Below are 16,992 nucleotides of genomic sequence, written 5' to 3' on the forward strand. Positions count from 1 at the left end.
CATATTTCAAAGATACTCATAATTTTGCTGGTATAGAGTCATAGAGGTGCACAGGACGGAAACAGACCTTTCAGTCCAACACATGCATGCCAACCAGATATCCTAACTTAATCTCGTCCCACTTGCCAGCACATGCCCCATATCCCTCTAAACTCTTCCTATTCATATACCCATCTGGATGCCTTTTAAATGCTGAAATGCCTCCACCACTCCCTCTGGCAGCTCATTCCACACACACACCACCCTCTGTGTGAAAAAGTTGCCCCTTAGGTCCCTTTTATATCTTTGCCCTCTCACCCTAAACTTATGCCCTCTAGTTCTGGATTCCCTTTGATGTGTCTGCTCTTGGGGCCTGGAAGTTTGGTTTTATCCCAGAATATACACCTTGTCTTTTGTCTTACTAAGGCATTTCTCCCCCAGGCATCTAGTGTTGTTTGTTTGTCAGGAAGGGTTGAATTGCCCTTTGACATTTTCTGATGTGATCTGATGACTCCCTGGTTTCAGTTGTCTGGGTTTGGATCTTGCAAGGTCTTGCTCCCAGGCAAAATTGTCTCTTGTCAACCCAAAAACAGAAGTTACTGGTAAAGTTCTAAAGAGTCATGGACATGTACAGCTCAGAAACAGACCCTTCGGTCCAACTCATTCATGCCAACCAAATATCCCAACCTAATTTAGTCCCACTTGCCGGTACCCGGCCCATATCCCTCCACACCCTTCCTATTCATATACCCATCCAGATGCTTTTTAAATTTTGCAATTGTACCAGCCTCCACCATTTCCTCTGGCAACTCATTCCATACACGTACCACCCTCTGCTTGAAAAAGTTGTCCCTTAGATCTCTTTTCTCTCTTTGCCCCTCACCCTAAATTTATGCCCTCTACTTCTGGACTTCCCCCCACCCCAGGGAAAAGACCTTGTCTATTTACTGTATTCATGCCCTTCATGATTTTATAAATCTCTATAACCCCTCAGCCTCTGACGCTCCAGGGAAAACAGCCCCAGCCTATACAACACAATACGCACACACACAGAGACGCACACACACACAGACACTCCTACTGACACACACACTCTCCTACAGACATGTACACTCACGCAGACCCTCTCTCATACGCTCACACATACAGTCCCACACTCTCACATGCACCCTCTCACAGACTTACACCTCTTTACACTCACATTCACACGCACACAGACAGTAATAACCCTCCCACACACACACATCCACATGCACACATGCACATATAATTTTATGGGGTGAATTTGTACTTGCAGAATTACATTTTACTTTGCTCAAAAACTGCAAGAATCCATGTAAGATTCTATAAATCCTTTTTTTGAGATAAGAATCAGTCTGACCATTGTGGCACAGGGCAGATCACATCTAACTCACATTATCTGGGCCGACATGACATCAATTGCTAACGTTCACTCAACAATTAACTATTAAATGTTCTGGAATGAGTTGCCAGAGGAAGTGGTGGAGTCTAGTACATTTGCAACATTTGAAAGGCATCAGGATGGGTGTATGAATAGGAAGGGTTTGGAGGGATATGGGCCAGGTGCTGGCAGGTGGGACTAGATTGGGTTGGGATATCTGGTCAGCATGGACAAGTTGGACCGAAGGGTCTGTTTCCATGCTGTACAATTCTGACTCTTATGACTGGAATGAAGGGGCCCCAGGGCTGGTTGCTAAATTTACTCACAAGAAATATAGGTAAGAATGCAAATTGTTATATTGCCATAAGGAGGCTACTAAGTTGTTAGGAAATGAGTAATAAAATGGATAATAACATGGTAAAATCTGAAATTTTCCATCAGGAAGGATGAAGTAAGATTCATATTATCTAAATGGTGGGAGATTGCAGAGGTCTGGGATGCAGAGGGATCTGGGTGTCCTCTTACATTAGTCACAAAGGTTTATGTGCAAGTATGAAAAATAACTAGGAAAGCTAATAAAATGTATTGTTTATTGCAAGCGGAATTGATGCTGCGGTTATTCAGGGCATTGATGAGACCACATAGGGTCATAGAGTCCTACAGCACAAAGACATGCCCATTGCCCCAAATTGGACCAGGCTGACCAAAACATCCATGCATGCAACACCATTTCTGTACATTTGGTCCATATCTTTCCAAACCTTTCCTATCCATGTATTTCATTGGCTGTGAAGTGCTTTGGAATATTCTGAGGCCACAAGAGTGCAAAATAAATGTAAGTCTTTCTTTCATTAATTCAAATTACATGTCCATAAAATATCTACAAGTTGTGATGTTGAGTATTGGAACTACAAAAAAGTTCTACACACTATCAGGTATACCAAGAGTTTTTGAAAGCAACAAATCAAAAAATATCTACCGGTAAAGTAAAAGAAAATCTGAAATACTGAGAAATATGATGTTTCAGACAAAACTTTGAACTTTTTTTCAATGGAAAAATGTGGTAATGGAAGTATTATTAATGACCTAAGAAACACATAAAAAAGAATGATTCTTAATAGACTGCTAATTCTAGATTTGTCTACATCCTTTAGCAAACCCTGAAAAATATTTTTTTGGGGATGCCTATTACTTTGACATAAAACTTGAGATTAATTTAGCGTATGTGAATAAAACTAAATCAACCAATTGGCCTTAATGATTTTTTTTTCACTAATTTCTTTTTGAATACTTTCAATCTCAACCATATAGACTTTCTGTCAAGTTGGTGAATGAACTACCTACCATATGTTGTCCCTTTAACCAAAACTGATGTATACACAATGAGACATCCATCTGGATTGTCTTGAGCTGTGGGTGTCTGCACAACCACTGCCCCTGAGGCAACTTACTCTTTATCATTAAGGCTTTTCAATCCCTTATGTATTGCAACACCCCTTCACTTACACTTGCACATAGTAGGTTATCAAATACAGCTATCTACTATTATATCTAAGACCTCTCTTCACATTTCATTCTAGACTGGTCTTCTCTCTTTGTTACTGATATCAGAGTCATGAAATTAGCTACATGATCTTGATCTACATGAATCTCATTATACCAAACTACATTCACTGATAAATTTAATTAAAGTTCAGTGTTCTACAATTTTTTTTATTCATTCATAGGATGAGGGCATTGCTGGCTAGGCCAGAATTTATTGCCCATCCTCTAATTGCCAAAAAGCCAGTTTAGAGTCAACCACATTTTGCTTTGCTAACCTCCGTTTTTCCATTTGTACCTGAAGATTAACTGTAAACTATTATGTAAATATACATATGTCTATGTGGCTGTTTTATCAAAATACATTTTATATTTATCAAAGCAGTCATTTTTTTTTGATGTTTCAGAGACTGACTCCTTCTCCAGTCAATGTACTCACCTTTTCTCAGGAATACTTCTGGCTTGGTTTTTAATCCAAGTTGCAGGTTCTGTGGTATAATGTTTTCTAGAAATATTTATGATTCACAGCAGAACTGGCCTCCTTATAACTTTCAGCAGTACAAGATTTCAAAAGGGAACATTTGTAATGTGTAATGTATGTGGAGAAAAGCCAATTTTCAAAGGCTAGCATTTGCAAAGGTTGATTGGAAACAGCAATTTTAAAGTAAATTCATGACAAAGCAGTGGAAGGCATTCAAAGAGGAAATAGTGAGAATACAGAACACATATATTCCCACAAAGAAAAACAATACTGTATTCTCAAATCTAGTGCCCTTTGAATATTAAGGGATGTAAGGCTAGAACGAGAAACAAAAAGAACCTGGAGACACGAGAGCTTAATACAGCATAATTCCTCTGACATCATAGAAAGTGCAACAAAAAAATAGGAAATTAGGAGCAAAAGGTGTTTGGAAAAAAAAGCTGACAAGTAAAATTAAGAAAATCCAAGGATGTTAGTAAATACATGAATAGCAAGGAGATAGCCAGAAAGGGCAGGATCATCTTTTTTTAAATAGGAAGGTCATGTTTGATGACTTGATTGAATTTTGAGGAGGTCAATGAGGGTCACACAATTGATCTGGTTCAAAATGTATTTTAGGGAGGCTTTTAACAAGGTTTAGATCTTTAAACAAGGTTTAGGTCACCCTAGTTAACCTAAATGCCAAGTTGGATCCAAAATTGCCTGAGTGGCAAAAAGTAAAGGGTAATGGTTGACAGGCATTTTTGAGACTAAAAAGCTGTTTCTATGGAGACCACAGGGATAAGTACTATATCCTTGCAACGTATATATCAATGGTTTATATTTAAATGTAGGGAACATCATTAAGCAGTTTGTAGATGATATGAAAATTGGCTTTTGAGAAAGTGAGGAAGAAAGCTTTAAAGCTATATTAATGGACTGGTCAGGTAAATTTAAAAAATGGAAAATAGAACTCCATCCAGAGAAATGGAGATAATGCATTTGGGAAGAGAAAATGAGCCAAGATAATGCACAATAAATAGAACACCGGGAAGTGTAAAGTAGAGGGATCTTAGACTGCTTGTCCACAGATTCCTGAATGTAGCAAGACTTAAGATAGTTAAAATCACTAAGGCGGGGGAGGGAGAGGGGTGTATTTCCTTTAATAGATGAAGTATAGAATATTAGTCCAGTGAAGTTGTGCTAGATTTGTAAACACACTTATTAGACCATAACTAGGACTCTAGTCATCCCAATACAGAAATGCTATGATTGTACTAGAGAGAATAAAATGGAGATTTATGAGGCTATTACCAGGACTTCAATTTTTTAGCTCTGGGGAAAGGTTGAACAGACTGGGATTGTTTTCTCTACAATTGAAGCAGTTGATTGGAGACTTAATTGAGAAGTAATAAATTATGAGGTGCATAGGTACAATGGATAAAAGGGGCCCAAGCCCTTAACAGAGAGGTCAATTACCGAAGGAAATTAATTTACAGTAGTTAGTAGGATTAGAGAAAGATGAGAATTTTTCTTTTCACCCAGTGAATAGACAACATCACTGTCTGAAAGGGAAATAGAAGTGAAAATATTCATCACATTTAAAAAGACTTTGATATTCACTTGAAAAACCATAACCTAAAGTGTTATTGACCAACAGCTTGTATACCTAATTTTCTAGTGTAGGCTACTATGATTCTAAGAAATGGTTTGCTGCAAATTTGTATCTACTATAAAAACCTTATTAGGTTCAGTGACCTTAGTTTCTTACTTTCATCAGAGTCTTATTTTCACATTGCCCAGTATCTAGTTTTATGAAGTAACTACCTGAAAGTCACCATTCATATACTTATCAGTTAACTGATGTCTTCTATGATACACTTAATGGAGAATATGCAAAGCTTTTTTTGAACTTCTGAGAAAAGCAAACACAAACCAACAGTATGTGAGTGAAGGAGAGACAGCTTACAAGAAGTAAAACACTTTTTAAAGTCAGACTACATATTCTGATGATGTATCACTGGACTTGAAATGTTAACTTTGTTTCTGTCTCCACAGATGCTGCCAGACCTATTGAGTTTCTCCAACACTCTGTCTTTGTTTCTTTTATTCTTTGTTTTTCTTTTGTTTTATGATGAATTCTGATGGTTACAGCACTGCCTTTGTGAATTATTAGTGTTTCTTTATCTACCTGAATAAATCAAGAATTTTTTTTTTAAAAATACTTAACTTTATTTGGGAGATCACTTAAAGGAAGGGGTGAGATAAATACTTTCACAGGACTACCAAGTGTAGCATTGAAAAAGACAGGTCACTATTGCTTGGTTCTCCTGTTTTAAGAAGTTTCTGAGGCTTGTTACGCAAAAAGTCCACCCTAAAAATATTACAACTACCTAGCAGAGGCTAAGACTCTTGACCCAGAAGTATGGCCAGTTCAGTGGCCGATTGAAGTCCCTATCTTGGCAGGACCCCAAAACAAGGCAGAAAAGGAAACCTGGGCAATCTAGTTCTCTACTTCCACACCTTTACATCCACAACCTAGCAACCTTAGAATAAACACAAACATTTGAAGATATTAACTTATAAAAAGGACACTCAGGTTTTACTTTCTGTAATAATTGTTTGCAGAAATTTATTTCATGCTAATCTCCTGTGATCTCCAAATCCTGTACTGCAAATTGGGCACGTATTCAGGCTTTGTTTCTTGTCCATCCTGCAGGTGCTGTGTTTGATGAAGCCACTGGTAAAGTTCTGGTTGTGCAAGATAAAAATAAGGTAAATTGAATAGCAATAACATATTACATTCCTGTTGGGTAAGCCTGACATTCCAAGAAAAAGCCAATTATTGGTGCATAACAGTGTTTGTCTGATTGTTGCTAGAAAAATTCAATACAGGGGGTTCTGATATAATGCGATAGTTCCGTTCTTATGTGACCTCGCATTATAAAAATATCGCAATAGTTGTGACATCTCAGCTAATGGGGCCGGAATTGCATTATTGTCAATACAGGTAAGGAGCGTTCACGTTCCACAAATAGCAGTCTAAATTCTTCAGTTGTGATAAAGCCAATTCATGTTGAAGAAACATGCGTTATAGCAGAACCAATTGTAACTCATAATCATATACCAGTCAGATAATTGATGTCCAGTGTGAAGCACTTACTTAAATGGGGAACAGATAAGGCTGCATTTGACATTCTGCACAAAAATTAGGAAAATCTACTCATTGTGACTTTATGCTTCCATCCACAATATTACCAAACTAAATTATCTGGATTTAAGAATTAGGGTACAAGTTAATAGCTGGAGAACTTACCAAAAATCAAGCATAGCAAAGTATATGGAAAAAGTTAAAAATCACACAACACCAGGTTATAGTCCAACAGGTTTAATTGGAAGCACACTAGCTTTTGGAGCGACACTCCTTCATCAGGTGATAGTGGAGGGCTCGATCGTTACCTGCAGCATATGATTTCAAAATCTGACCGTCCTTCTTGACAACTTATGCAATCTGTGTTTGCATTTGCACAGCAACTCAAAGATTTCTGCACAGGCTGAATGCAAGTTAGGCATCCATGTTTACACTGCCAAACAAAACAAGTTGAAGGGGCTGCAAACTTAAGAGAGTTCAGGCAATTTGTTTGAAAACAAAATTATAAAATATTTTGATTTGGACTCAAACCGTTATTGGAGTAGTTATGATGTCCAGGAGAATCTCATACTTTTGTTGACGAATTTTACAGCATAAGAACTGCAGAATAATTTGCGATATGTTAGCACACCCAAATGTTTTTGTTACCCATTTAGGTACAGAGTAGCTACATTTGAAACTACCGGTATCTTAAGAGGGGAACATTTATTTTACAGGACCCCAATACACATTGCAGTTGATGGTATTCAGTAGCTCCAGTCCAAGGAAATCCTATTTCGCTAAAGGTTTTGTGAGATATATATACATATATATAAAATATATCTTTCATGTGATCCTGTTTTGTTTCTGATATCACTGTTTTGTATGTTGAATTGGTAGTTTATGTTTCGCCAACAATTTAAAGAAATGCACTCGTACTGGGATGACAAATTTCATTCCTTTGCTTTTTACGACTAAATCTTTGGCTTGGATTTCCATAGAGTTGTGAAGATTGTGAAAATCTTAAAAACTGGCAGTGAAGACCTGGATTTAAACTGCCATAGTTGTTTAAAAGACCAATCCTCCACAAATGAAAAAAAAAATTGTGTGCCTGTGTCTATAATAGTTGAAAGATCTCAAATGACCAAGTTATTCAAATAACCAGCTTTTAAAAATTGGGGGAAAAAAGCCTATCTGTGCCTGAGAGAGATGAAAAAATGTTCTAGTCATTCCAATAGCTGTTTATTAACATGGTCAAATGTGTTATTCTTATGGTATTATTAATACTTTCCTGAAGAAGGGCTCATGCCCGAAACGTCGATTCTCCTGCTCCTTGGATGCTGCCTGACCTGCTGCGCTTTTCCAGCAATACACTTTCAGCTCTGATCTCCAGCATCTGCAGTCCTCACTTTCTCCTATTATTAATACTTGACAGCTTCATAAATTATGGTTACAGAAACTGTAAATTCACAGTTTAGTTGACTGTTCAAATAAATTATTAGATGATTAGCTGTATTTGATGCAGGATAGTGAATATAAACACTTGTTTTTATCAGGGATTAAGGCCTTGAAGAGATTTAAAAGCACTGAATGGATTTTCACAAATGAGAGTGATTTTCTTTTAATGTAGTGGAGACTGTAATTGATATTTAAAACATTATTTAATCTGAAACACATCTCCTGAGGTCTGCCTGTGTTTGATACCAGGTGGATTGGCCGTGTAGAGTGTTAAGTGAGAGGTCACAAGTTGGTAGGGAATTGGCATGAGGGCTGTAAGGGGGTATTGGGAGGGTGCATAGAGCAGCATGGGTTACCAAAGGGTGGCCTGTAAATTTAGAGTCCTCTTACGGCTTATAAAAAAAGGTTTAATTTTATTGAGAAAGTTTCTTAGAGTTTGAGAAAGCTTGATTTTTTTCTATTTCCCTTTCCAAATATACAAATAATATTAGCTAACCTTTAGTCCCCAGTCACCACATCCTTTATTAGGCAATTCTTTTGTCAATTTAATAGATTTTGCCTTTGTTATCCCTTCCTTTTTTTAATATGCAAGGGTGCAAACCATCCAAACCATATATATTTATAATTTTAACTAATTTATCAATTATCAGCCCTCTTTCAAACTAAAATGTCTATATCTTGGGGCCTTTTCTTGTAATGTTATGTGCAGTCTCTTAGTTATGCTGATATACACTGAGGCAATTATTTCTGTAATTTCACCGTCATTATAGATGAGCATATTTGCACATCCCTTAATGACCCTATTCATACCTAATTTTGTGTGTCTATAAAATACGTTGTGATATTCTTTGAAAATTTTGTTTTTAAATTGTGTTTGCTTTTTTTTTAACATCTTTACTAACTCTTCATATTCCTGATGGTCATTTTCATCCTTAATTTCAATGTACTTCGTTTAATCTTTATTTGTTTTGTTTTAACGTTGCTCTTATTTCTTTATTCATTTTCTTCTTTACCTGTGAAACATTTGCAATCAGTTTCATTCCAGAATTGCCTCCTTCTGAGGTTCCCACAGATGCCAGTTTAATTCACTCCACATGATACAAAATAGGCTAATGGCTCTGAAACATCCTGATGGTAGTGTGAAAGATTTGTGCTCCAGAACTAGCCATATCCTAGTGAAATTGTTTCAGTATACCCAAAAAAGTGGAGAATTGTCCAACACATTAGCTTAGTATTGGGCACTGCCTGAACTGCAGAATGGTGCACAAAAAAAATAGATAGCTGCCCCAAAAGCCCCTAGGTTCTTTTAGGACAGGGAGATCTCCAAAGCCAGGAAGTGGGATTGGACCAGTGGTGCAGATAAAAAAGCAAAAGTGACATCCTGTTGAAATGCATCCGATGCAAATTTGACCACACCAGCTATACATATAAATTGTATTATTAAGCAATATTAGGCTTACTCTAAGATTAACTAACCTTTAATTATTTATTTACATCAGCTGGTGGACGCAGATTTCAGCACCCATGTCTAGTGTATTTTAGCAGGCAATCAAGTAATGTGGTTGCCACACAACATATTTGAAATGTCACCCCTTCTGTTCCATCCAAGAGATAACATGAACAAGTTAGTAAAATGGGCAGATAGACGGCAGTAGCAAATTAAGAGTATGATAATATATACAGGAAGGATTAACAAGTATGAGATTAAACATTTATCGGATGGCACTAAATGGCCTGGAATAGACTGAATTGGAGATTTGCATCCATGGTTGTCAGAAAGTGCCAGTACTTTCTGATACAGCTATAAAAGAAGCTCTATTGTACAAGAACATAGGACCATAGGGTACAGGAGCAAAAGTGGATCATTCAGCCTGCCAAGTCAACTCCACAATTCGGTGAGATCACGGCTGATCTGATAATCTTCAACTCCACGTTCTTGTATATTGCCTATAACTCTTGATTTCCTTACTAATTAAAAATCTGTCTATCTCAGTCTTGAATATACTTTATAGCCCAGCCTCAACAATCCTCTGTGCTAAAGAATTCCTCAGATTTATCAACCGTTAAGATAGAATCTCTATTATTAAGAACATAGTGATAATGTCACTGGACTAGTAAACCAATAGTTAATAAATCTGGAATCAAATGCTACCCTAAAGGTGACCCAGATTAATGAGAAAACAAAGTGAATTGTTAAAAAAATCAGTCAGGTTAACTCATCATCTTCAGGGAAGGAAATCTTCCATCTTTACCTAGAGAAATGTGGTTGACACTTGAATACCATTTGAAATGTCTTGCCAAGCCATTCAGTCTGGCTGCTATAAAGTTTAAAGAAAGGAATGAAACTGAACAGACCACCAATAACCTAGGCGCTGGAAAGAAGAATAGCAAACCCTGTCCTGTCAATCCTGTAAAGTCCTCTTTAGAGCATCTAATAGTGCAAACATTAAGAAAGCAGTCCCAGAACCTGACATAGTGGCACTCATGAAGCCATATTTTACAGGAAAACCCCAATCACCATCCCTAAGTATGTCTTGCCCCATATGCAGAACAGATCTACTAGAGATAGTGGCACAGGGATGTACAGGCAGGAGGGAGTTGTTTTGGGAATCCTCAGTATTGACTGTAGAGCCCATGCAGTCTCATTGCATCAGGTCAAAAATTGGGAAGAAAATCTCCTGCTGATTACCACCTAACACACCATCCCAGCTGATGAATCACTATTGCTCCATGTTGAAAATCAGTTGAAGGAATCACTGAAGAAAGCACTGAAGCTTAGTATCCACAAATGTACTCTGAGTAGGGAATTTTAATGTCCATCACCAAGAGTGGCTTATTAATACCACTACTGGCCGAGTTGACTAAGTCCCAAAAGACATAGCTGCTAGACTGGAGTTACTGTAGGTGAGGAATGCTGAATGAATGAGAGGGAAAAATTATTTGGCTTCATCCTCACCAATGTACTTGTCAAGAATGCATTTGTCTATGGCAGTATCAGCTGGAGTGAACACTGCATAGTTCTTTTGCTGACAAAATCCTTCACTTTGACAATATGTGCATTGGGTTGTGTGGCACCACCAGCCTACTGGATGGAATAGATTCTGAACAGATCTAGTAACTCAAAACTGGTGATCAATGAGGTGTTGTGGTTCATCAGTGATAACAGAATTATGTTCAATTTCAGAGCTGAATCTTTGATATTTGTTAGCAAAGAGTGAGTTGTGTTGAGTTTTATGGAATGATTCTTGCTGCAAGGCTGAGTGAGCTTTCTCAACATATTTTACCAAACCTACCACATTAATTGCCATTTGAACCCTTGTGGCAAGAATCACTTCCAATTCCCACCCCATCTTATCACATGCCGTTCTTGAAGCAACTCACCACTCAGCGGAGGCCCTCCCAAGACCAGAATCCCTTGCAGCCAAGCTATCTTCCAAAGCCCCTGCACAGCTGCAGGGGTGCAGCCATCAGGAAGTTGTGCTATTCAGCTCTGGAAGGAGTGAGGAGAGGTTATGAAGAAGGGGAGGCTGGCACCACACCGAGAGGGACTTGGTGATCCTCGTGGAAGGAGAAGTAGAAAGCAGTCCTCTTCCTGGAGGACAGGCAGAGAGGCCACAACAACATGCCATGCCACCATGGTTGGAGATCTTCACCTGGGTAGGTGCCATCTTCAGATTGAGGATGACTGGGAGCAGTATAAGAAGGTCAATTATCTTCTCCACTCCACTAGGGTAGGTGCTGTATTTTGCTGTTTGCTATCTCACACTTATTTGTGCAACCTCACCCACTTCCCGCCAGCCCTCATGCTCTGACACCTAGGAGCATGCAGATGTGGTCAAACCTCCACTCTGCCTGCTCCCCCCACACCACGTCTGACCTTTGGAAGTTCCAGGTGAAGACGGTCAAATTGCCTCTGGCAAGAAGACCCGCTGCTTGTTTGACCTGTTCGGATAAATCCCCCAAGATTGCCCAGCTAAAAGTAGAGGACCGCCCACTACAGAACAGGCTCTCCTCCCATTTGTGGAGCAGGAGAGCTCAGTACATTGCAGAGGGAAGGAGAGAAGGATAAAGTTCTACCAACAGCTTATGAGCGTGATGACTGGAAAATGCATGAAAACTGTTTATCCAGCATACCATATGTTGTAAATAGTTGAAAGTTTAGTTTTCATTGTTTTTTTCAATAGTTATTATATTTCATACTCCTTTGCACTTCACTGTTCTTGTGATTCTTTCCCTATCTGTTTTGACTATAGATACTTTGTCATGCTGTGCATCATTCCTTGGCCATTAACCTGGTACAGTGTTTAGGGTGATATGACTGCTAATATGGGAGCAGACTTAGCAATCTACGTGCATGGCATCAGCTCACTATGACACCTTAGACTGCTCCCCTTCATCTTTGGTTGTGTGCACAGGAATGTACATCTGAAGAGTTCTCCAGCAACAGTGACAGGAATATGAAACCAAGATGTCCAGTGCTGTAGGATGGCCGGAAAGTCGGGACCCTGCATGCCTGTATTGCAAAGCTATTGTGTTACAGGACAAGATTATCACCATATGAATGCCCAGTGACTGGTTGCAGAAGCAGGCCCCTTCCTCATAAGCCAGCTCACTTACCCTGCCTATTGCAATTTCCTTTGCACCCGATCTCCTCAATGTTGCACTCTAACTATGTGCTTCACAATTGTAACAGGTTTTCTGAGTGGCTTTCAGCCTCAATGTTAACGCACCATCATGATCCCCAATATCACCCCCTTCTTTCTATGTTCCCATTCTGTCAACTCCACAGGCTTCACTCTTCCCCAAGTCATCATCCAAGCTGTATACATGTGACTTCAACAGCTACCTGTTCCTTCCTTCTTCAAGCTGTTGATTTTGGATGAGTTTGTGATCACAGTTACTTAATATATGCAGTTGACAATTTGTGGCAATTTCCTGAGTTTTTTGAGTTTGTTATACAGTAATTCAGATATGATACATTAGTCAACTAGAAAAAGACAGTATATAACCATGACCAGAGTCTCTTATAGCACAGTAGCAGTGCTCTACATCTGAACGAGGAGGCCTGGGATCAAATACCTCTTGCTCCAGAGGCGTCTCATAACATCTCTGAACAGGTTGAGGAGAAAAATCTACAACCATGGCCATTGACATTGTACACTGATACCAGAGGGAAAACAGGACTTAATGCAGAATGCATGGATCTTGTCAAAGTTGTCTATTATCTAGCTGAGGTGTTAGGAGACACTAGTTTGGATCTTCCTCCTCTTCTGGTTTATTTATCATCTGGAGAAAACAGTTCTCTGAAGACTGCTTGACACGAATCACCCAATAAGGACAGTTGCCTACAATGACCGCCTGAAGATAACCACTCTGTGAAGACCACCCTCTGCCCCAGAGTATTTATTGATATAATCTATTTCTAGGGCCAGGTAGTTTATACTGTGTCAATCAATTGTCTGAATCCTTTTGTCAATAACCATTGGACACCTATTCGTGTCATTGAATAACCATCACCCATTGCCCATCTCATTTGAAAATTAAGTTTCATGTCTTCAAAGCACAAAACTTTTATTTTCAAAAATATTGCCCTAATAGTCAGGATTTGTGGCTATTGATAATTTTTGTGGAAGGGTAGTTACTACTGTAACACAGTTAAATGTGGTCTCAAACTGTGCAGGAACTATTCAGTATGGAATAATAAATGCACAATGTTTAACAAGGCACCCCAATTTCAACAGTCCTCCCTTTGAGAAGGAAATATATTTAATGACATCTCACAATTATCTTTAACTAACCTATTTATTTCTAAGGTTCAAGTTTAGATCCTTAATTTCTTGATGTTATGTTGCAGCTGACATAATAAAGCTAAAGGAACTGCTAATATTAACATTTGAGCAGCTGTTATACATAAGGGGCAACATCCTCAACCCAGGGATCTGACTGATATTGTAGAATCGATCATATCAGACACACTGTCCTGGCTTTTGAATTTCTTCCATTTCTTTGGTTGAACCACTTTAACTAAATGTTGTTTTCTGAGGTACTGGTCATTATCTAGGATTGAACTGAGATTTAGAGACAAAGAGGGAATTGGGTGGCCTTAAGTGCCTCATTCTGCATGGCGATATTTATTCTCAGTGCTATGATATTATGTATGGAACCTCCTATTATAGCTGTCTCAGTAAGTTGGCAGCAGAACGTGGGCTTCCAAGTGGGACAGATATCTCACTCTTTGGTCTCCCTGATTTTTGCTTTCATTTTTCCTTATATCAAGTTTTTGTATTTCTTCCTCATCCTTTGAGAACTTTGGCTTATCCTTAGCTGATTACGGTACATTTGATTAGAATAACCAATTATATAAGCCCTTTAAGTTCAGCAGCTCTCCCTCGCCTATACCTATACGGTGGAATTTTCTTATTTAGCATGTTCTTTCCTTAGCCTTCAATTGTCTTAATTCTCAATTCATTTCATTTTAATTTAATTTATACCCACTCATAGCAATCTCTTTGGATTGTGTGTCAGTGCCTTCTCATTTAAAATGTATCTTGCTGCTCTTCAGGTTACAGTAGCCATTTTGTCAAATAGATGCACGAGTCTGAAACCTTTTCTTCAGTTCATTTTCACTATGCATTCCCTTATGTTAGTTACTTCAGATATATTTCAAATTGCACACATTTTTAAAAGGGACCCCAATTTCCAACACTGTCCCCATAATTTCTACAGACAAAGTTAAGAGCACAACTGTGGCCCACTCACTCAAGCAACTTGATCTACTAGTACTAACCCTCACTTCTCTAGACTTGTGGACACATGTCCAACTGCAACGTCCTTCCCACATTCCCAAATTATTACCTATGGAGACAAAGGACTGAACATGACCCTTACTCTGGAGGATAAAGGCACTGTCCTCCTGTGCAATGCCACCTCCAAACGGATGCCTGATCATGGCCAACGTCTGGGACTGTTCTTGATTAACTATGCTGGACCACCCTGAATGACTAGGCATCCCCATAGTCTTCACATTCCTTCTCTAAGACTTCTAGACATGTTATACTGCTTGCTTTAAATGCTGTGTATTTGGCACAAATACTGAAACCACATGGTGCAAGTAATAGACCGATGTGCCACACTGACGCATGGCAAGATGCACTTGCACTTGGCTGAGGACTGCAGCACAGCCATCTGCTTGGTTGTGCAACTATGCCATTTGCCAATGTGAATCATGGCAGGGTAAGGCAATACATGTATGCTGCATATATGCCAGTAGACACCACATAAATGTGCGCTGAAAGAGCAAGGGAGCAGTCCTGATAGGCAGGCTAGTCTACATCATGTAATGGGCTCCTTTCCCTGTGTAACTATACACTGCTGGTTACTAGTGTCTCCTGCAAACCAGTTTGTCCTTGCAAGTGTCGTGCCAATACATTGGAAGATATTGGCAATGACTCCCTGAAAGTGCAGTGTCAATGTCCACGATGGAAGGGTTCATGGGGCTAGTGCTGCCGAATCATGCCGTGTTCTGAAATTTTTCTGTGGGCAAAGTGGAAGTAAGCAGGTAGTTGAACCTACCAAAAAATCTCTCTCTGTTTTCTCTGTTGAATTTTCCTGACAGCTGATTACTATGGCCAGTTTGGTAAGATCACAACCCATGGTCGGAACTATCCTAATAGCCAGCAGCATATAGAGGAACAGATATGTGGACAGATTATGGAAAAATGTAAAAACGAAAGGATGTTGTGGTGGGTGATTTTAACTTCCCCTATATTGACTGAGACGTCCCTTAAACTGGGGCTTCGAGGAGGAGAAATTTGTTAGGCACATCAGTGAGGGTTTCTTGAAGCAATATGTAAATAGTCCAACTAAGGAAGGGCCATACTAGACCTGATGGTGGGAAATGAGCCTGGTCAGTGATCAAAGTTTCACTGGAGGAGCATTTCAGGAACAGTGACTATAATTCCATAACTTTTAAGTTATGTATGGATAAGAATAAGAGTTGTTCCTGAGTGAAAGTATTAAAATGGGGGAAGGCTAACTGTGACAATATTAGACAGGAACTCAAGAATGGAGATGGAGTGGAGGGGGCCAGTGATTGTTTGAGGGTAAATCCACATCTGTCATGCAGAAATCTTTTAAAGACCAGTTGATTAGAGTCATAGAGCATGGAAACAGGCCGTTTGGCCCAACTTGTCCATGCCAACTTGGTTTCCTAAACTGAACTAGTCCTGTTTGCTTGCGATTGGCCAATATCCCCTAAACCTTCCTGTCCATGTACCTGTTCAAATGTCTTTTATATGTTGTAATTGTACACGTCTCTACCACTTCCTCTGGCAGCTCGTTCCATATAGACACCATCCTCTATGTGAAAAAGGTGACCCTCAGGTCCCTTTAAATCTTTCTCCTCTCAGCTTAACCCTATGCCCCCTCTAGTTTTGAACTCTCCTACCCTGGAGAAAAGATCTTGGCTGTTAACCTACTGATATTATAAACCTCTGTGAGGACACACCTCAGCCTCCTGTGCTCCTGGGAAAACAAGTCCCAGTCTTTCCAGTCTCTCCTTTTAATTCAAACCTTCCAACCTTGGTAACAGCCTTGTAAATCTTTTTTGCACCCTTTCCAGTTGTATTACATCCCTCCTGTAGGAGGATGACAAGAATTGTAGGCAGTACTCCAAATGTGGCCTTACCAATCTCTTGTACAGATGTAACACGACGTCCCAAGCCTGTACTCAGTGCTCTGAACCATGAAGGCAAGCGTGCCAAATGCTTCTTCACCCACCTTGTCTTCCTGTTATGCCACTTTCAAGGAACTATTTACCTGCAACTCTGTGTATTGTCTCTCTGGTCAATGACACACCCTATAACTCTACCATTAGCTGTGTCAGTCCTGCATGTTCATAACGTGGCCACAGTTTCCAGTGTGTGTACTGTAGAGTTATCCTAATGCCGCATAAGCAAATGTTTTCTGTCATTGTGGTGAAAATTCCTGGTAGGATGTTCAGTATCCAACATAACTGCTTTA

At 39.2% G+C, this 16,992-nt stretch overlaps 1 protein-coding gene across 4 annotated transcripts in view; it reads left to right on the forward strand.

Moving 5' to 3' along the window:
* The window catches only part of nudt6 (nudix (nucleoside diphosphate linked moiety X)-type motif 6), a 222,832-nt gene that overhangs the window by 74,976 nt on the left and 130,864 nt on the right, over positions 1 to 16,992 (forward strand). For 3 of the 4 annotated variants that reach the window (XM_072584197.1, XM_072584196.1, XM_072584198.1), the window contains one exon: positions 6,103 to 6,158. The exons of the other annotated variant lie outside the window; for it this stretch is intronic. In XM_072584197.1, the coding sequence (XP_072440298.1) occupies positions 6,103 to 6,158 (56 nt within the window). The remainder of the gene's footprint in view (positions 1 to 6,102; positions 6,159 to 16,992) is intronic. 4 annotated transcript variants of the gene reach the window in all.

The sequence above is a fragment of the Chiloscyllium punctatum genome, chromosome 14, assembly GCF_047496795.1.
Source record: "Chiloscyllium punctatum isolate Juve2018m chromosome 14, sChiPun1.3, whole genome shotgun sequence".
In the NCBI taxonomy this organism is placed as follows: domain Eukaryota; kingdom Metazoa; phylum Chordata; class Chondrichthyes; order Orectolobiformes; family Hemiscylliidae; genus Chiloscyllium; species Chiloscyllium punctatum.